We start from the raw sequence: 21,737 nt of genomic DNA on the forward strand, positions 1-21,737 counted from the left end.
TCGGGCATGTTCTCTGGGTCCGTCTCGGTAAGTCCAGGCTTGGAGACGGGGTGGGACCCGAGCTCTGAGTGAGCACGCTGGGAGGTGGGGGAGCCTAGGTCCCCAATCCTGGGGACATCACTGTGTCACCCTGAATGTCATCCTCATCCTAACCAAGGCCAGGCCCCAGATATCAAGAGCAGGACCTGCTACCCTCATTTAAAACCAAAATTATGCAGAGTCCCATTGCCTCCATCTCCACCACGAGAGTCACCTCTTTGAGTCATGTCCTGTCTTTGGGAGGGGGTCTTAAGCTGAGCACCTTGCCACTTGCCACCCACCGGCAGCCACAGAAATTTCCCACAGTGAGCAGATGAAACTGTACAGAGAGGAGCTCAGAGGCAGTGGGATCCAGAATGGCTAAGCTTTGAGATGGCGATGGGACGGAAGAAAAGGAGATGGCATGAGTCACAGATGGAAAGGGGAGGAGAGGGACGGGCCAGAGCCACACTCCGCCCCTAGCCCAGGCACGTCTGGACCCTGTCTGGACCCCTGCCTCTCCCAAACCGGACCTCAGCCTCAAGGAGAAGAGCAGAGTCAGGGCGGAAAGCTGTCATCTTCTTCTCTTGTGTAGGAAGCGGGCAGCATGGCTCTGCAATGCACCAAGACAGCGGGACACTGGAAGGTAGGGCGAGGCATGGGGGGGTGGTTCTGGGGAGTGGGGGGGTACAGGTCAAACCCAGGTCGACGGGACCCCTGCATCCCCACCTCCAATGAATCCCCACCTCCCCCCTGGCAGGGGGTTATGAGGGCCCATTTCACAGAGGATGCAATTGAGGCTTAGAGAGGAGAAGGGACTTGTTTAAGGTTACACACAGGGGTCTCGATTTGCCTCCTGGGGTTCTTCTGGTCCCCAAATTTAACTGTCATGCTCTTTGGCAGAGATGGCAAACGACGGCACAGTCTTTGGGCATGATTTATTTGCCCCCCTCTGTGTTTAGAACATTTTTTTCTGAATTTGTCATTAACCTTTAAAAACCTGGAGGGTCCACAGCAAAGTCCAGGTTATTGATTGTCTTCAGAAATTGGAAAGTCTGGCCTGCATTACCACGTGGCAACAGTAGGTGGCGCTGAGCAGAGGCTGCCCCTGTGCCCCGGGCCTGTGTTCTCGGTTGCCCTGGCCCTCTCCCTCCTTACCTGCCTGGGCGGGAGGCAGCTGAGTTTGCAATCCCTACTTTACCTGCCCAGTCCCAGCCTGAGTCCTGGGGTGAGCCCTTCACCCCTCACGCCCCACAGGGCTCTGATGCAGGCCCCACCTTTTTCTCTCCCGCTAGATCGTGGTGTGGGACGAGGAGGGCTTCCAGGGCCGGCGCCACGAGTTCACGGCTGAGTGCCCCAGCGTGCTGGAGCTTGGCTTTGAGACTGTGCGATCCTTGAAAGTGCTGAGTGGAGCGTGAGTCCGGGGATTGTGAGTCGGGGTGGGAGAGACAGACGGGAATCTGGAGAGGGGTGCTGGGACTTTTAGACCTTCCAGGCCCTACCTTTCCAGGCTCTAACTTTCCGCTGTGCCTTCGTTCCATCCAAAATGCTGGAGAGTGTGCAGGACGGCAGTGTATGCTCATGCAGGTTGTGCACTGCCCAAATGTAGTGGGCGCCATTCACACAGATCCTGCCCGCTGCATGAGGCAGCCCTGCCGGGGCAGATCTTTAGAATCAAGTGTTGGGTCTGAAATGTCCCTCTTAGGCATAAATCGAAAGCCAACATCACTCACCAAAAGTAGAAGGTAACTATAAAAATAAATATGGTAAAAAACAATGCCATTAATTTTTAGCTGAACATTGTTGCCTGACTGAGGCTCTGAGCATGAGATATGCTTTGTTAAAAAAAGAAGAGAGAGAGAGATTAATCAGATGTCGACTGGTGTTAAGGGCACACTAATACCATGCGGGGACTTCTAGATCAGCACCTTTCAGTAGAACTTTCTGCAGTGATGGCAATGTTCTACGTCTGCCCTGTCCGTTTTGGAACCACCGGCTACCTATGACCGTCGAGCACTTGGAATGTAGCTGGTGCCACTAAAGAACTGAATTTTTAATTTTATTTAATTTAAATTTATGTAGAATTAAATTTAATTAGCTACCTGTGGCCAGTGGCTACCATATTGCGTAGAAGCTTCTAGAAGGTTGCAAAGTAGACTGAAAGGAGAGCAATGTTCTCTCTGTGATTTGGGGTCACTTCATGCTACACCTGTGAGTGCCACTGAAGGTTGCCTTGGGGGTATTTCCGCATCTCACACCAGGGTTAATGCTCTTCTTACAGTAGGAATGGGGTTGGGGGGGGCAGTGACCTGTCCAGGGATATGTCCAGCAGACTGATAGCTTTTGCCGGGAAGGAGACAGCAAGTTCAGGTTTCTTACTTAGATAAGATGGTTTTTATTTCTATAGACAGCGGATGCCAGGTCAGCATGGGGTTAGCCTCCGTGCCCCTTGTCCTGCAGGACGGCACCAAAAGGGGCCCGATGGTGGCAGGAGAGGTGGGCACCCTGTTGCTGAGGAGCCCTTCAGGCTTCAGCTAGAGCTGCTGCTGTGCCCGCCAGGGTGGCGAGGTGGAAAGTCCCACAGCTCACGGAACCAGAGAGGCAGATGGGCGACTGTCTCGTGGAAGCTTCCCTCGCGAGAGGGAGGTGGGCAAGAAATGGCCGTGTGGCAGCTCCTCACAGGACTGCCTGTCTCCCCACGTTCCGGAGGATCACGAGGAATCCCCCCAGGGCTGGGGTCAGCCGGTGGTCAGACCTTGTCTCCGTGGCCTAGAGGGGCCCATGCGAGGTTGTGAGGCACCTGCGTGGGGCAGGTCCCCCACCTGTGGGACGCACAGCAAGGCGGCGGGCGGCTAGGTCCAGAGGGGATGGCTCCACCTCGGCACTGCGCACGTTTGGGGCCGGATATTTCTGTTGTGGGGGGCTGTCCTGTGCATCAGAGGAGGTTTAGCAGCATCTCTGACCTCTACCCACTAAATGCCAGTTGCAAACATACTCTCCTCCCTCCTCCCAGTGTGACAACTAAAAATGCCTCCAGACAGCGTGAAATGCCTCCTGGGGGACAAAGTCACGCCTGACTGATAACCATCGGTCTAGAACTCAGGGCGAAGGGTCTCTCACCTCTTGCGCTCTCTGCCCTCTGTCCGCAGGTGGGTGGGCTTTGAGCACGCTGGCTTCCGGGGGCAGCAGTACGTGCTGGAGCGGGGCGAGTACCCGTCCTGGGATGCCTGGAGTGGCAACACGGCCTACCCCACCGAGAGGCTCACCTCCTTCCGGCCCGTGCCCTGTGCTGTGAGTCCTGCCGCTGCCTCGGCCCAGGGAGGCCCAAGACCCCCGGGGGGGGGGGCGTTGGGCACAGGATGTCCCTGAGTTCAAATACTCATGCCACCTCTTTAAGCTGGGTGACACGGCCGTCCCTCCCTGCCCTGAGCCTCAGTTTCTTCATCTGGAAATGGGGCCACAGTGCCTACGGTGTGGGGAAGAAGATGTATAGCGTCTGCACAGATCCCACCACAGACATTCCGCCTACTGCCACTTTGGTTATGACGTGAGCCCTGCGTGTTTCATGTCCCTCTTTTCATGACTCAGGGATGCTGGGAGAAGCTGGGTGCCAGAGACGGCGGGGCGAGGTGGGGAGGAAGGGTCTCGTTTCTTGTTCCTGATTCAGTATCAGTGTTCCTGGTTTTACATTTTAGCTACTGTTTATGGAGTATGGGTAGAGGTGGGCATAACTATCCCCATCTTACAGGTGAGAAAACTGAGGCTCAGAAAGGTGTATTTTTTTCCTTCAAGAACAACATTTAGCTATCTATTTATTTTAAAATTATTTTATTCAGCTCATATAGGTTTATAACACTGTGTAAATTTCAGGTGTATGTTATTATATTTCAGTTTCTGTCTCGACTGCCTCATGTTCGCCACCAATAGGCTAGTTTCCATCCATCACTGTACACGTATCCCTTTACCCCTTTCTCTCTCCCTCCATCCCCTTATCCTCTGGTAACCACCAATCTGTTCTCTGTATTGATGTGTTTGTTTGTTTACCTTCGACATATGAGTGAAGTCATATGATATTTGTCTTTCTCTGTCTGACTTATTTCTCTTAGCATAATACCCTCAAGGTCCATCCATGTTGTCGCAAATGGCACAATTTTGTCTTTTTTATGGCTTAGTATTCCATTGTATATGTATATATACCATATCTTCTTTATCTGTTCATCTGTTGATGGGCGCTTGGGTTGCTTCCAAGTCTTGGCTATTGTGAATAATGCCGCAATGAACACAGGGGATGCATTTATCTTTTCAGATTAATGTTTTCATGTTCTTTGGATAAATACTCAGAAGTAGGATAGCTGGATTATATTATATATATATTACTTTTAACTTTTTGAGGTATCTCCCTACTGTTTTCCATAGTGGCTGCACCAGTTTGCACTCCCACCAGCAGTGTATGAGAGCTCCCTTTTCTCCACATCCTCACCATCACTTGTTATTTCCTGTCTTGTTAGTTATAGCCGTTCTGACGGGCATGAGATGATATCTCATTATAGTTTTGATTTGCATTTCCCTAATCATTACTGAGGTTGAACATCTTTTCATGTGCCTATCAGCCATCTAAGAACAACTTTTATTGATTTAAAATCATCTAAGGCACACATATTTATCATTTAAAATTCAGGAAAAAACCCTGATATGGCAGAATAAGAAAATAAAAGTCACTTATACTCACACCTCTGAGACAGAAGCCCACTGTTAACATTGCTGAAGATTTCTTCTCATCTTATTTGCTATCCACAGATCACATCTCTAGTGATTGGTGTCAATATTTGTAGATCTACATGCATATATCATTTATAAAACCATTATAAAATCATTTTATAAAACCATTATAAAATGGTTATAAAAATTGAACCATAATGAACCTAAGGCTTGGAAACCAGCTTTTCTCACTGGGCAAATACATCACAATCATCCTCCCAGGAGATTGTCTCATTTACAGCATCATTTCCACAGCTCCCTGGTATTCCATTTTGTGAATAAGTTCGTTTGCTCACTCGTTCCACCAATGGCCCAGGCACTGTGCCAATACGGGGACCCACAGTGGACTCTGACAGATGCCATCTCTGCTTTCACGCAGTTTACTACTTCCGATTTCATTTAGTCCTCAAAACAATCTTGAAAAGTAGATGTGGTTAGTTTCATTTTATAGACATGGAAACAGACTCAGAAATGCTGTGTGACACGTCTCAGCTCAGTCAGCTGGTGAGTGGAGAGGCAGGATTTGAAGCCATTCCTCCACATCCTTCTCCTAACCCTAGTGCAATATACCAGTTTACCACCTGATCCCCTGTTGCTGGATATTCAGGTTGATTCCTTCTTCTTCTTCTTTTCCTCCTCCTCCTCTTCCTCTTCTCATTTGGGAGCCAAGGGCGGGGATGTGTGGGCCAGCAGAGACTCCTGGGTCTGAACAGGGCACCTGATGGTCTGACCTGTTCCCTGTGCCTGCAGAACCACCGTGACTCGAGGCTGACCATCTATGAGCAAGAGAACTTCCTGGGCAGGAAGGGAGAGCTGAATGATGACTATCCCTCCCTCCAGGCCATGGGCTGGGAAGGCAATGAAGTGGGCTCCTTCCATGTGCACTCGGGGGCGTAAGTGGATCCAAGGCTCTGCCTGGCAGGGAAAGGGAGGGGTAGGGACACCTCCTGTGAAAACTGTGTGCTGGGGACTTTGGAGCTCTGATGCCTACATTCCAGAGGAGGACACTGAGGCACAGAGAGGTATCAGGCAGAATTTATGGGATTGCAAGAAGTGGACATGCAGATCAAACTGATATTAAGCCCAAAGGATATTTATTGGCCCCTGTAACTAGCTTCAGGCACAGCTGGATCCAGGTGCTACAGCAGGGATCTGTCTTTCTCCCCCTCTTGCCCTGCCTGCCTCAGCGAGGCTACATTTTTAGGCAAAGATGGCAGCTTCATCCTTGCACTTCAGCCAGCCCCAGGGAAAAAGTGTCCTTTCTCAATGATTCCACCAAAAGTTCCAAGAAAGGCTCTCATTGGTCCAACTTGGGTCATGTGCTCAACCCTGAACCAATCACCGCACCCACAGGAATGGGGCACTCTGATTGGCTAGGCCTGGTCACATGCTCATTGCTAGAGGAGCATTTTCCCACATTGACTGGGGGTGGGGGTGGGGGGGTGACAGGGTCTCAGAAGAGCAGAGAATAGATGTCCAGCCGTAGGGAAATGGATGTGGGTTACCCACCTTGCTCCAAGGCCAACAGCAGGCAGGTGACTGAATCGGCTTCGAGCCCAGGACTGGCTGACCCTTCCTGCCCTATCACCCAGAGGCGGCAGGTGACGGCTGAGGTGTGAGATCCTCACTTAGGAAGGAACCACCAGAAAATCTTGTTTTTTCAGGGTAGGATGGACCCCTGGTGATTCTCGAGTCCACCGCCCTGTTTTACAGAAAGAGAAAAGGCAGGTCAGAAAAGGAGATGCCAATTCTTGTCCAGCCTCAAACAATGTAGGGGTCAATGAATTGAATGAATAGTGCTTGTCTTGGAAGTGCCTCAGTGTAAGGGAGGAGGGGGAAAGACTAAGACCCCCCACTCCTTCCTTCCTTCCTTCATTCACTCACTCATCAAACATTGAGCCCCCTTCTCTGCCAGGCATTGTGCCAGGCACTGGGGATAACAATGAACCAGGCACACACACCCCTGCACCCAGGAGCTCACCTGCTGGTGGAGGAGGCTGACATTTCACAAATATTCTGATAATTGTCTAATTACATGAGAGCTACAAAGGTACAATAAGGGACTGTGGCCTGATTTAGGGAATAGGTCAGGCTGCCCTGATGAGGTGATGATTGAGCTGAGATCTGAAGGATAAATGCAATTGGCCAGGCAAAGAGTGGCTGGAATGGTGTTCTGGCAAAGGGAACAGCATGATGAAAGGCACAGTGCTGGGAAGAGCAAGGTACATTCTGGGCACTGAAGGAAGGCCCAGGGTGGCTGGAATGTGATGGCAGCTTGAGTCCCTTTGTCCCCGTCTCCACCATCATGCTGGTACCTCCCTAGGGTAACAGTCTGACCCTTCTCTTCCCCAGATGGGTTTGTTCCCAGTTTCCTGGCTACCGTGGTTTTCAGTATGTGCTGGAGTGTGATCACCACTCGGGCGACTACAAGCACTTCCGGGAGTGGGGCTCTCATGCCCAGACCTTCCAGGTGCAGAGCATCCGCAGGATCCAGCAGTGAGTGGGGGGCCAGCTGAGGAGCAAACGTGTGCTTGTCTGGAACAGAGGAGCTGTGGGGGCTGTCGCGTGCTCTCTCCTCTGCCTCCCCCTGTGAGCCGTGTGACCCCAGCACCTGTGTGAGCCAGTCCATGCACAGTCGGCACGAAAACTAAAAGTAATAAAAAAGGTCTAGTGTTAGCTTGGGCTTTTCGATTTTATTCATCCTTTCAAAGAACCAATGTTTAGCTTTGTTAATTTCCTCTGTCATTTGTCTGTGTTTTATTTCACTGAGTTTTGCTATCTCTAGTATTTCTTTCCTTCTATTTACTTTGGGTTTACTTATTCTTCCTTTTTCTAGCTTTTAAAGGTAGACTCTCGGATCATTAATTTTAGGCTCCTCTTTTTTTCCCCCCAATATAGTCATTGAGAGCTATGAATGTCCCTACAAGGACTGCATTAGCTGCTTCCCACACATTTTAATTTGATGTGTTTTCATTATCATTTACTTTGATATTTTCTAGTTTCCCTTGTAATTTCTTTTTTGACCCATGGGTTATTGAAAGGCATGTTATCTAAATATTTGGGACTTTCTAGATATTGTATTGTTATTGATTTGTTATTTAGGTCTGTTGTGGGCAGAGAGCATATTCAAGATTTCAATATTCTGGAATGAAATGAGACTTATTTCATGGCCCAGCACATGGTTTATTTTTGATTGACTTGAAAAGTATTTAACTTCTGCAGTTCTGGGGTATAGTGTTCTGTAAACATTGATTAGGTGCAGTTGGTTGAGTGTGGTTTAGATTTTTGTATATCCTTGCTGATTTGTTTAAATCAATTTTTTATCAATTACTGAGAGAGGGCTTTTCATATCTCCTACTGTGGTTTAGATTTATCTGTTTCTCCCTTTAGTTTTGTCCATTTTTGCTTTCTGATTTTTTTTCTTCAAGAATTTTGATGCTCTGTTATTAGATGCACATATATGTATGATTGCTGTCTTCCTGCTAAATTGTTCTTAGCTTGTGTTTTTTAACATGCATGGAGGGAGCCAGTTTTCTCCCATAGCAAACCTTCTCATTTTCCTTTTCTCTCTCCTCAGTTATCTCTCTCACACCCTACCTTGGAGTCTCTCATTGAACATCCTCCAACCTCCAAAGGAAGTCTTTAAAACAAAGAAATAAATTCCCATTCCACTTGCAGCCTGAGTGGAGAGATTGTGTCCTTTCTCTCTCTCTCTCTCCTTCCCTCATTACTGTCTCCTGGTTCTTTATTACATAGATGTCTTAACCTCTCTCATAAGCTGTCTGGCTCTTTTACCGGACTATCTTCCTCTGCCGTAAATAAGTCTGATAGAGACAGGAAGGGGTGGGGATCTGAACAGCTTGCTGGAAAAGATAACATTATCTGGCTCAGGAAGGGGAGGGAAGTGTTTAGGAACATTTGCACTTTAGTAATTTTTAACCCCTCATTGTATCACCCCATTCATTCCAACAATCATTTAACTGGCACCTACTGTGTGCCAGGCCCTGGGAAGTGGTAAACAAGACACATGAAGTCCTTTCTCTCTCCTGGTTGGATGGGGAAGACAGGTGAGTCCACAGGGGATCGCAGTATCCTGCAATAGGAGCTGTGATGGGGGAAGCACGGGAGCTGGAGGGCTGGGACAGATAAGAACGGGACTGGGGCAGATGCTGGGAGAGGGGTGGGCGAGGCAGACCCTCCTCGGTGCTTATCTCTATGCAGACCTCTCCTCTGAACTCCATCCCTGAGTATAGACTGACTGCTCGACACCTCCACGTGGATGTCTGCACATCTCAAACAATCCACCCCAAACCGAAGCTGCACTTTTCCAGCTGTTCAGGCCAAGCCTTAGGAATAACCCATAACTCTTCTCTTTCTCTCACGCCCCACAATCCAATCCACTGGCAAATCCTGCTGGCCGTGCCTTCAAAATGGACCAGAATGCAATCATGTATCACCATCCCCAATGCTACTACACTGGTCCGAGCCTCCCCCTCTGCCCTCCTCCTCACCCTCTCCCTGCTCCCACCTTTGCCCCTCACAAGGCTGTGTGAGTTCTCCACCCAGCAGCCAGAGTGGTCCTGTTAAAAATGTAAGGCTGGTCTTGTCACTGCTCCAAACCCTCCCAGGCTTCCCATCCGACTCCGAGAAAAACAAACCAAAACAACATTTTTATTAGTCCTACAGGCCAGCCATAGTCTGCCTCCCCCATGGCCTCTCTGACCTCACGTCCCTACGGTGACTCTTCCTTACACATGCCACGTGTATTCGGTTGCTGTTTGCCATAACGAAACACCACACCTTGGGCGGCTTAAACAACAGAGACTTATTTTCTCACAGTCCGGGAGGCTACAAGTCCAAGATCAACATTCAGCAGGTTTGGTTTCTCCCGAGGCCTCTCTCCTTGGCTGGCAGAGGCTGCCTTATCGCCGTGTCCTCACACAGCCCTGCCTCTGTGTGCCCACCTGGTGTCTCTTTCTCTTCTTATAAGAACCCCAGTCCTATTGGATGAGGGCCCCACCCTAACGGCCTAACTTAATCACCTCATTAGAGACCCTTGCTCTAAACACCTGAGGAACCAGGGGCTGGGACTTCAACAGATGAGTTTTGAGAGGAAACATTTCAGTCCACAACACCAGCTGTATTCCCACCTGAGGCTTCCGGTTCTTGCTGTCCCCTGCTCCCCCAGATATTTCCGCCAATCCTCCCACCTAGAGTCAAAGGTCCCTAGACTGTCAGACCCGGGAGGAAACTTCCAGATCAAGTCTGGTGTCTCTCAACCTTTTTTCATTATTGCCTCCCCTCCCTCCCAAGGAGCCTTTTTAAACATTCTTTTCCTAATTGCCATCTCTCCATGAAATTTTAATACCACAGATATAACGTGTATCTGTGTATCCGATATGTGTATCTGTGCTTTATACATAAAAAAGAGTACGAGTTCTTTTTGCTCCCCAAGAATCAATTTTCACCTTTCGGGGGTGCTATTGCCCCCACTGAGTATGTATGATATAGTCTCATCCAGGGGTTGGATGGGGACTTGCCCAAGGACGTGCAGTGAGTTAGACGCAAAGCCAGAACTAGAACACAGACCTGCTGCCAACTCACCCTATTCACTCATTCATTTATTCAACAAACATTTATCAAATGTCTACTATGTATCAAACACTATTACAGGCGCTGAGGATCTAACAGGGGACAAAACAAACAAAAACCCCTTCCATTGAGGGATTTACATTCTAATTGGGGGACACAGATGTTACCCCCATATCTCCATGGTTCCTCAGTTAGGATTTATCAAAGACTGTTTTGGGTATGTTGTTACATTGTTCCTTGAAAAAAAAATGATGTCCAATAGGTTTGGGTATTGTTGGTGTCTATACTGGAGGACTTCTCAGAGCCTGCAATAGTTTTTTGTGTATTGTGACTCTCTGGAAGGAAGAAGAGTATTCAGAGTTTCCCAAACTTATTTGACCACACAACTATTATTCTCTTGTTTTTCGGTGGAGCATCTGCGTGATGAGTGACCTGAGGAGTATAAGGTGGGAAATGCTGGAGTTAGCTGTGTTGGTCATTCACACCACAGTATGAATTAGTTGTGTGTGTTCAGGTCCTGACATTCAGCAGGGCTTTAGGAAGTGAACTGTGGGAGAGGTAAGTGCTGCTGTGGGAGTACGGGTACTGTTCAGGAAGTGGTCTCATGGTCAGTCCCAGGGAATGGGCACTAGGAAGACACAGGGGTGAGGACAATTTAGAGAGAGAGCCTGGAAGTCAGTCTCTGTGGATTCGGAGGTTTTGCAAAGGCCTGGGATGGGGGCTGGGCCTGGCTGCCGTCTTCCAATCACATGTGTCCTCACTCTGAGCCCCTGGAAGGCACTGGGTTTGTGGGGGGTGTACCCCTACAGCTGTACCCACCGCAGAGGGGCGGCTGTCTGACCCTGACAGCTCTCGGTTGGCATCACCCCCTGGGGAACAGGCCATCACAGCCCTGGGCTTACCAGCGACCTCAGTTTCCTCATCTGTTAACTGGGAAACACAGCACCCACCTCTTTGCTTGCGAAAAGTTAAATGACGTATTATACACGCCTGTGCCCAGAACATGTGCAAGGTATCTGGTGAGCTCTCAGGCAAGGCTGGAGGAAGTCGTTGGTGTCATTCTCAGTACTGTCAGTATCATTCTACCTTCCTCTGTCCTTTGCTTTGACACCCCCCATCCCACCCCAGTCCCCTTACCTGGGGCGTGCCTTCCTCATAACGATGATGAGGATAATATCGATGGTGCATGTTGTGCCCGTCTCTTTCACATGGGATGTAACTCCTACCACATAGTAACTCCTTGACATCATTATTATTCCCTTAAAACCCATCAGAATCTTGAGGCTCTGAGGCTCAGAGAGGTCAAGCAACTGGCCTGAGACCACCCAGCCTGCAAGAGCATTGAGCCCACTATGGGTTGTGGAAGGTTTGGGGAGGATTAAAGAGATAATGGGCTTATATGGGATTTATAAACAGTAAGTTGCTAGGTGCATGCCCTCCTTTAAAAAAGTTAAGAAAGTAGCCCCTCACACTTTAGTCTGAATAAGTGGAGAGCTTCTCCTCTATCACAGGAAACTCTTGGATCCCTGGGGACAAAGCAGACAACATTTGCTGAATGAATGAATGAATGAATGAGGGAGCCTCACTAGAATTATGATGGCAGTCCTATTAAGAGCCAGCCCCAGTTGGAGACAAGAGTGAGGCCAGTAACCATAAAAAATGGGACCCCAGATGTGAGCTGATGGCTGGAGCGACAGGCAATAAAGAGACGATTTGTCAGGGGTGATCTTGGGAGGGGAGGCAAGAGAGCGTGAAATTATTTTTCATATCTTGCCAGGAGACCAATTTCTCTAGGTTATAAAGGAAAAGGAACTTGAATGATTGATGCTATTTGGTCAGAAGTAAGTGGTAGGCACGGAACACCCATCATCCAGAACAGTGCACTCGGCCAACAGGACTGACCACAGGCTCCGGGACTGCGGACCCCAAACCAGCATCCTCCTGGCCCAGAGAGGGAAGCAGCCTTGTCCAAGACCACACAGCCAGCACCACCCATGCTGCTGCTCCTTTCAGCCTCATCGCCCAGCCCAGCTACTCACGCCCGGGAGTGGCTGGCTTGGCCGGGAGGATGTCAACACATTTGGAGCTGCACACACCCGGGTCTGAATCCCGGATCCCGAGTTTTCCAAACAGGGCCACCTTCAGGGCGGCTACTTTGCCTCCCGAGCCTCAGTTACCTCGCCTCTGACAGGAGAGGGCTGTTTCAAGGGTCAAGGAAGCGAGACCTGAAAGGGTGTTGTGGAAAATACCATGCTGTGTAGAGGGAGGCTCCTCCCTCTCCTCCCTCACTCGCTCCCTCTCTGTTCCCCTCCTGTTCTTTGTCTTGTTCACACGCGCCCCGCACCACTGCCCCTGAGTCACCTCCCTGGAGCACTGTGACCGAGACACCGGCGGAAATGGTCAAATAAAAAGAAACGAAACCACCTGGAATGAAAGGGGCGAGAGCGGAACATCTGTTCATTCCTAACAAGGACGAAAGCTCCGATGCCTAGAGTAACGAAGCCCGTCCCCGCAGTCCTTTGTGGAAAGGACAAAGAAACAGTATCTACTGAGCGTCTACTCTGTGCTGAGCACAGGGCCCGGCCCTCACACCTCCCCTCGAGTGACGCCCCCCACCCCGGGTACCCCCAGCTCGCCAATGAGGGAACCGAGCAAAAGGGGCCCCCAGCTGGCCCGGGGCGTGCAGTCTCGCACCAGCCTGAGCTGTGGGAGGTGAACCCCCCACCCCAGTCCCTCCTTCCTGGGGCTGTTTCCTGTTGCCTTAATTACAAGATTAACGGAGGGGGATTATCAGCTGGGTGGGGAGGCCCTGCCTTTCCCTGGCGGGCGCTCCTGCGTCTTCTCTTGACACAAGACGTCGGGAGAGGCAGGCCTGTGGGTTGTCACAGTTTCCTCCCAGAGGCGGCAGTCTGCCAGTTTTCCCCTGGGGGTTAGACAACCACCCTCCCTTCTCTCTGAGTCAAGCCTGAATGGGGTCCACCCACCCTGATTCCAGAGCCTGGGACACGACCCAAGTCTGGCCAATAACAGTCACTGTGATTGGCCCAGGGATGGGCACACGACCCAGTGGGGACCAACGTGAGCCAGCTCTGGAACTTTGGTTGGAACCATCTGGAAAGAGATGCTCGCTATGTGCAGGGCGTGTGAAGTTATGGGACGTAAGCTCGGAGCTCGCCACCACGGGCAGCCTGAACACAAAACCGATGTAAGGGAAAGCGGAGGCCAGAAACGGGGAGAGTGAGTCTTACCATGCTGTTACGCAGACGCCCCATGTGCTTTTTATCACATGAGCCAGAAACACCCTCTCCCGGCTTTTTTTTTTGGCTTAAGATATTTTAAGATGGGTTTCTGTCAGTTACACTTGAACCAGGCCTGGCTCTTTTATGTCCCCAAACTCACCAGAGGAAACAAACAGGAGCTCACCACTTCCCCTCCTCATCCCTAACTAGGAGCCCTCGTGGTTTTTCTTTCCAGGAAGGTGGGTCCTCTTTTTTCTCCCCTGTAGCTCAGAAGCGCTCGGTCCTTCACCCTGTGGCTGTCCTTGGCGTTAGTGACCGTGATCATTCTCCATCCCTGTCCCAGTCTCCTTTTCTCCCAACAGCCATTGTTCACCCCCTTGCTCAGATGAGAAGACTGAGGCTGAGAGCGGCAAGCTGATGTGCTCAAGTTTACAGAGAACCGGAGGCAGAGCTGGGAATCGAACCCGGGACTCCTGACTCTGCCCAGGGCTCTCTTCCTTCTAGTCCCCTGTGGAGAAGCAGCGCAGCTTGATTCTGCCGAACACGAGGCTGATTTCCTCGTTGAGGTCCAACCAAAAGCTTGCCGCGCACTGGCTGAGGTTTCTCCCGCCCCTCTGGCCCCTCCCGCCCGCCGGGCAGCTCGGGTGCACAGCTTGTCCGGCAGTCTAGGAAATGTCCACCCGAGACCGGCACCGCCCTGCCACCTGGTGGCGACATGTGAAAACACACCCTCCAAGGCGCTGTCAGAAGATTGTTCTGCCCTGGGGTGGTGGGACAGCGAAAGGTGCAGACAGGGAGATGGATTGAGGGGGAGTTTCTGGGAAATTAGGGATCTGCGATTAGATTACAGGGGCTGAGATTCCTTCTCTGTTGCCAATACCAGCCACAGCTGTGTCTCTATGCATCTAGTTTCTTTTCTACTCAGAGACCTTGGACACTTGAGAAACTAATTGCATTCCCTCTTTGCCTTGGCTGCCAGGATGCTCAGAACCAATGTACAGTCCACTATTAGCAACTGAGCAGAACCATGTGGCAGGCATTTGGAAGAAGAACTTAGTCTCTGACTCCATATTGCTTTCTCTGGGCTAATTTTTCTATCTTATTTTATATTTTGATTTCTGGCTCTCCTAAGAGCATCTTTATAAACCACCTTAACTCCCCTCTTTTGTGGGGGGAGGAGGGACAAAGCAGGGTTATACATTCCAAAAGAGCTTGCCTACCTTCTGCAAGCCTCAGTTTCCTCCCCTGTAAAGTGGGCACAAGAATCCCTGCCTTGAGGGGTTTTGTGTGGATTTGAGGGTATGCTCAGTCAATGTTGGCGCCCACCATTTCCCATCGTCCCGTCCCCCAGGGCTCTCTGCTGCTTGCCTCGGGCAGGCCAGGATACATAGCAGATGCAAAGCACAGATTGCTTTGTCCCCAGTCCCGCTCTGCGCTCTGCAGACCCACTGGCTCCCCCTGCTGGAGCCTGGTGCCCGGAGCCCAGCCGCTGTCTGCCTCCTGGAAGACTCTAGGCTTCCAGAACCCCCCACCTCCCGCCTGCAGCACCGCCGTGTTCCCGGCTGATTTGCAGAGAGCCCAGATGCATCTCATAAATGAAGAATGCAGAACAGTAGTTCTGCAGAATGGCTGCGGCGTGGCCGTGCGGGGGAGGGAAGGCTGGATCAGGGAGGCAGGGAGGACCGTATGGGGCTGCTGGTCAGACCGGGCTGATGAGAGGCTGGGAGGCGTAATGAGACGGGAGTGGGGAGGGGTCTCCATGAGGCCAGGATCTGGATGTAGACTGTTGGGGCTGAATCTTGGTTCAGATACCTTCTAGCTGTGTTCCCTTAGCCTCAGTTTCCTTGTCTGTAAAATGGGGATGCTATCGACACCTGGCACCACTGGGCTGGTACAGCTATTGCATTTATAGCATTTAGCCCAGAACCCAGAACACAGTAAATGCTCAATAAGTGTTATTATGTGCCCCCAACTTCCTTAGTGCCTTCCCCGAGAGCTTTGAGTAGCCTGGTGTTAGGACTGCATCTGTGTCTGGGGAGAGGACAGCAGGCTACAGGAAGGGCGGGGGGACAGGTGCAGGTGCTCAAGGGGACAGGAGCAGGTGTTTGGAGCAAGAGGCTAAGACTGGCGCGCCCACCAGCAGAGCCAGACAAGCCCCTGAAAGGGAACTGCATCTCTGCAGCCATTTCAGAGTGGGCGCTGGAGGTGTTTGATTGGCTTCAAAAGGAGACAGCGACCTTTGGAAGGCAGAAGGAGCTGGGGACGCTGTGATTACATCGTCAGCATGGCCACACTGGAACAGGGACCTCAGGTAAGTCACTTTCCTTCTTTGGGTCTTTGTCCATCTATAAAATGGTTTCCGAGAGGCCTTCCAGAACTGCAGCATTCCTAGCTTCGAGGTTTCGTCATTCTTTTGCAAACAGACGTTGAGGGCCTCCTGTGTCAGACCCTGTGCCGAGCCCCGGGGACGCCACGGTGGAAAAATCAAGCAGGTTTCTCCCAAGAGGAATCTCACAGGTTGATTGTGGAGTGTGTGTGTGTACAACAGACAGCAAATGAATATAGAATCCCAAACTGAAATCAGCCCTGAAGGGGAGAGCCAGGGGTCAACCAAGGAGTGTGTGTAACTGAAGGACTTGACTTCTACCCGGAGGTCGGAGAAGGTTTCTGGGGGGCGACGAGGCTCCGGCAGGGCTGGGCTGGGCAGCCTGGGGTTGGAGCAGGAGCTTGGTGGGGGACGGGTGTGGCGCCATCAGCAGGGGTGCCAGCCAGGGAGGCGTCTCGCAGGTAAAAGGTAAAGAGTTTGCTTTTCATCCTGAGACCAGAGGGACATCACTGAAGGGCTGTGGGCAGAGGAGTGATGAGGTCAGCTTTGCATTTCGAGAGTCTTCTGGCTGGGAGGAGGGAACAGATTGGAGGGGCCTGGAGTGGAAGCTGGAGGTCCCAGTAGGGGGTGGCGGGAGCAGAGACTGCGGTGGCAATTGGTGGGGTGAGCATGACTTGGTGGAATGTTCGGGAGGATACACTGATGGGGCCGGGGCCTCTGGGTGTGAGGCTCTGCAGGGCTCATCTCCCCCTTTCCAGTTCCTTCCGGCCCCATCTCTGGCTCTGCCAGCATCTGCCCCTGCAGGAAAAGAGATGAGGTGGGGGGGCGGGGAGGGCAGGGGAGGCGGCGGCTGTGCTGGCGGCGGGGGCCTGCGCCTTTCTCTCAGCAGGGCAGTGAGATGCTGCCCGGTGCACCTGCTGGGGCGGCTGGAGGGCTGGGGAGCAGGTGCGGGGCATCTGGAGGGGGTCTGCATGCAGATGGATAACGAGACGGATGGATGAGAGCAGCACACGCTCTGCCCCCTTCCCTGTTGTCTGGACACAAAAGCCAAGACAAAGCATCAGCAGGGACACAGGACACCGCCGCACAGGCATGCCCACACGGCGCACACATGCCGGAGACAAAAGAGAGGCGGGCGGAGGCACATGCACGCAGAACAAGGGGTGCGGGAGGGGGAGGCTCGCGGGACCTCTGGCAAGGCCTCCTTGTGTCCAAGCCTGGCTCCGGGCACCGAAAATGAAGAGGCTGGGGACACCAGTGGGCCCCGCATCTCACCAGTCTGACGGTCTTTCTCAAAGGAAAACAGATCGTGGACTTAATGATAAAGACAGTGACCATGAGAGTGGTGTGGGGTTGACGCCGACCTGTATTTAATCAAACCAACAGCATGAACACACGTAAAAACGAGCAAGTGCGTATGTGTTATTTACATGTTTGTAGACAGGGTGGCGTCTGTTTAGTTTCTAAGGCCCCTTATAGTATCTTCCCAGGAATAAGAACTCCAGGTCTTGGAGAACCTCTACTGGCCCTTCCAACAGAGAGAGAGAGAGAGAGAAAATTTACTGAGCCCATAATGACTAGGCCACGTGATTTCCAGGCTCAGATCACTTAATTCTTCTGAAAGCCCTCCGAGAGAGGTCATGTTATCCCCATTTTCAACAAGAGGAAACTGAGGCCCGGGGGGTGAAGTTCCTTGCCTGACGTCACATGGCAAGTAAGGGGCAGAGGTGGGATTCAGACTCAGGTCTGCCTGACTCCCGCGTCCATGTCTTGGCTGCCCGCCTGGATGAAAAGGAGGCAGAGAAAGGAAACAAGACAAAGCGCCAGGTGGCAGAGGGTCTGGCAGTCCTTAGTGGGCTCCTCCCCACTACTTCCGCAGACAGCTGGAGAGAGACAGATGCCTGGTAATGTTTGGACACCTGGATACAGCTGTGCCTGAAACCATTATAGCCTTGAACTTGTTTTGGCCCCTCGAAACTGAAAAGGTCCCAAAACGTAGTGATCGACAGAGTTACACTTATTCTTGTAATTTTCAGTTTCAGTACCTGGGACAGGGTCTTTCCTTGACCTCAAAAACTAGTTGGGTTGCTCATGTATGCCCCCTGAACGTCCTTCATTATGACGTGGATCATAGTGACTTATCTCTCTCCCCGACTAGGCTGTGAGCTCCTAGAGGGCAGGGCTCTGTCTGTGTTGTTCACCATCTTATGCCAGGTTGGCATGTAGGTGTGGAAGCCCTGTGACTCCCTGCTGCCTGCTTCCTCTGGCCAAGGACATGTGTTTGGTTTGTGCCTGGGGCAGCCTGGAGGTGGCTGATGTGCAAGGAGCATCCTTCAACCATGACGGATAAGAGTTGGTGGGTAAGTAGCCCACTTCCTTGACCTCAGGTGGGATGACTCAGGTGTGTCCCACAAGATCTCTCAGAGGACCTCAGCAGGACTGAGTCCCACTTATCCACAACAACTTGCTTATTGTTATGGATTGAATTGTGTCCTCCCAAATTTGTATGTTGAAGCCCTAACCCCCCAAGTGACTGTATTTGGAGGTAGGATCTTTATGGAGGTTTTTCAGATTAAATGAGGTCATAAGGGTGAGACCCTAATCCAATAGGACTGAGGTCCTTACAAGAAGAGGAAGACACCCCAGGGTGTGTACACAGAGGAAACGCCATCTTCCAGCCAAGGAGAGAGGCCTCAGGAGAAACCAACCCTGCTGGCACCTTGCTCTTGGACTTCCAGCCTCCAGAACTGTGAGAAAACAAATTCCTGTTGTTTAAGCCCCCTAATCTGTATAGCAGATGAATACACTCATGAACGCACCTATTCTGGCTTTCTTCTCTTCCCTGTCTCCTTGCTCTGCTCCCTTATCAATGCTTCCTGGGATCACCTCCCAAATAAACTACTTGCACTTAAATCCTTGTCTCAGGCTCTGCATCTGGGATAATCTGGGCTAACGCTCCTGTCCGTGCCTTATCTAGCGGGATGCTGGCCTTCACACATTAAGGCTGCCCATGGGGGGCGGAGGGCAGGACAGGGATAAGACTCTGGGGATCACTGAACTCTACTCATTCATAGCCGTGATCCTGAACCAATGATGTCCCTCCTGGACTAGGCAGAAATTAACCACCGCTGTCCACACCCAGGGCAGGGCAATGAACAGACCCCAGAGTGACCCCAGCAAGGTGGCAGAGTCATTGTCCAGCTGGCTGTGGGGCAGCACCTCCTTTCCAGGGGAAGGATCAGGTGAGCGTGAGTGCAGACAGGTTTTCTATACAGAGATTCTGAGCGCAGCTTTTGGAATCAGACAGTGGGTTTGAATCTCAGCTTTACCGCTTTCTAGCTGGCTGACCTTGGGGAAGTCACTTCTCCTCTCAGAGCCTCACTTACCTTATCAGATGGAGATGATATGGACACTTCCTCAGGGGGAGCTGGAGGGAGCATGGGAAAGCACTCTGAACAGTGTCAGGTAAGTGGGCAAGGGGTCAAGTTCATTGCATCTGAAGGGGATTACAGGGGCAGGGGAATTCTGTAGCTGCAGGGGATTGTTGAAAGGCACATTCTTTGTGGGCCACACAAACCCTGCCCTCCTCTGCTAGACAAACACACCCTTCTGAATTCGGGTTGCCCCACCCTCACTCTGGGTGAGGATGGCTGCTCTGATGAGTCAAAATGAAATTTTCTATCTGAGTGAGACTGGGAGCGGCTTGCTCAGAGAACAGCTGTCAGAGAGGAGCTCCCCTGAGGGGTATATATCCAAAACAATCGAAAAGGAGGACTCAAACAAATCCTTGTACACACACGTTCACAGCAGCATTAGTCACAATCGCCAAAAGGTCGAAACAACACAAATGCCCACCAATGGATGAATGCATGAACAAATCGTGCTACGTATGATGGAATATTATTCAGCCATAAAAAGGAATGCAGTACTGGTACGTGCTACAACATGGATAAACCTCAAATACATTATGCTGAGTGACATAACCCGGAACCAAGACGACAAATATTGTATGATTCCATTTATATGAAAAAAACCAGAATAGGTAAATCCACAGAGACAGAAAGTAGATTCACAGTTGCCAGGGGCTGGGAGGAGGAGGGAATGGGGAGAAATTGCTTCAGGGGCGTGGGGTATTATTTTGGGGTGATGACAATGTTTTGGAACTTGATAGAGGTGGTGGTTGCACAACATTGTGAATGTGCCAAATGCCACATTTGTACTCTTTAAAGTGGTTAGTTTTATATTATGTGAAGTTCACCTCAAAAAAAAAAAAAAAGCACAGGGGTCAATGAGTGCTCAGCGGCACCCAGCGGGCTGATGGCAGGGTCGCAACTGGAACCCTGGCCTCCTGGGCCACCCTCATTTCTCTAGGGATAAAGAGAAACCTGAGGCCCCTCTCCTGGACATGTCACCAGTGTCAGAATTGCCCTGAAAATCTTGGGCTGTGGGGCAGCACCAGGAGCCACAGACTCTCCAGCTTACAGACCCTCACGAGGATGGGTGAGGTAACCACCTGCTCCAGCTTAGAGGAGCAAACTTTACTCTGAAGTGATCTTCAGTATGATGGTGCCTCCTCCTGTTGCCATGGCAGCTGACACTCCATAATAACCGGCTCAGGCCATTTTCAAAAGAGGCGGAAGAGAGAACATTGACGCTTCTCTTTGGGGTTCCATCTGGTGCTGTTGTCTGGTGCTGCTTGGGGGCTCTCGGGGCCCAAGTTAGCCCATAAATGTCACTTGGAAGATGAGAGCGAGTTGGTGATTTGTGGCGAGGATGACATTTACTATCTTGGAGTGTGCTCTGCAATGTCCTGGGTCTACCTGCAGGGTAAGATGAGGGTCAGAGTTACAGTGATGGGGAGACAAGAAGGATGCCAGCTCTAGCTATCCAACTAGACGGGAATCCCAAAGGAGGCGGTGGTAGGGTCCTGAGCCTAAAGGAGATGGGGGAGGCGCTGCGGGTCCCTAACTCTCCCCAGGAAAATGGAGGACGCTGGGGAGGTTTTGCTCCCCACAAAGGCACTCGACAGATGGAAGAAAGCAGGGCAGAGGACCACCTGAGTTCCCCAGGAGAGCCAGTTTGGGCTACCCATGACAAGGAAATGTGCCATGTTGGAGAACCGGGGTGGAAGACAGCAGGCAGGACCACGCTGGTTTTGGTACCTGCTGGACATGGGGTCTGCCCCCTCGTTGCATGACTCAGTTTATGGCTCACTCTGCATCCACTTGAGTTAGATGTGGTCCCTTTGCAGTGAGCCCACGGGAACTTCTAACGATCACTTCCTTCCCCTCCCCCCTTTTCCTCCCACTGCTCTCCTCGAAAAAATATCTCTAGAACCAAAGACACTTGGAAATACCATCACGGGCTCATTATTGTTCATCTTTGAGAAGCCCTAGGAACAGGAGAAGTGTTGAAAATTTGGGAGTGGGAAAGTACCTTGATTTTTTCCAAATGGAGATTGGAAATAATGGACTGATACTCAGAAGAATTGGGGAGCAGATTATGGAACCGGTGGCTTGGGATTATTTAAACAAGCAGGGAGTGACCCCTACGCATCCCCTGTGCTCATTTAGAACACGTCTGTGAGACCCCGTTGCCTTTCTTGCTTGTGCTCTGGTGATGTAGGGGAAAGTTGTAGACCTGGTCATGCCAACATCTGGGCAGTACTGTGCCCACGTCCCATTTTGCCTTTTCTCTAACTGTTCCACATGAGTCTTACTTCTCCAGCAGGACTGCCAGCTCCACCAGGGTGGAGGCACTACCTGGGGCCTCCCTGGGACTGTCAAGGTTCCTGCGATGGCCTT

General features: G+C 51.1%; 1 protein-coding gene across 1 annotated transcript; it reads left to right on the forward strand.

The window, feature by feature from the left end:
- Nucleotides 1-583: 583 nt before the first annotated feature.
- On the forward strand, nucleotides 584-7,441 carry CRYBA4 (crystallin beta A4). Its single transcript, XM_058532292.1, has 5 exons — nucleotides 584-664; nucleotides 1,314-1,432; nucleotides 3,168-3,309; nucleotides 5,527-5,669; nucleotides 7,129-7,441. The coding sequence occupies exons 1-5, from the start codon at nucleotides 626-628 to the stop codon at nucleotides 7,274-7,276; spliced, it is 591 nt and encodes a 196-aa protein (XP_058388275.1). The 5' UTR covers nucleotides 584-625; the 3' UTR covers nucleotides 7,277-7,441.
- The last annotated feature ends 14,296 nt before the right edge of the window (nucleotides 7,442-21,737 follow it).

The sequence above is a fragment of the Diceros bicornis genome, chromosome 35, assembly GCF_020826845.1.
Source record: "Diceros bicornis minor isolate mBicDic1 chromosome 35, mDicBic1.mat.cur, whole genome shotgun sequence".
Taxonomy (NCBI): Eukaryota; Metazoa; Chordata; class Mammalia; order Perissodactyla; family Rhinocerotidae; genus Diceros; species Diceros bicornis.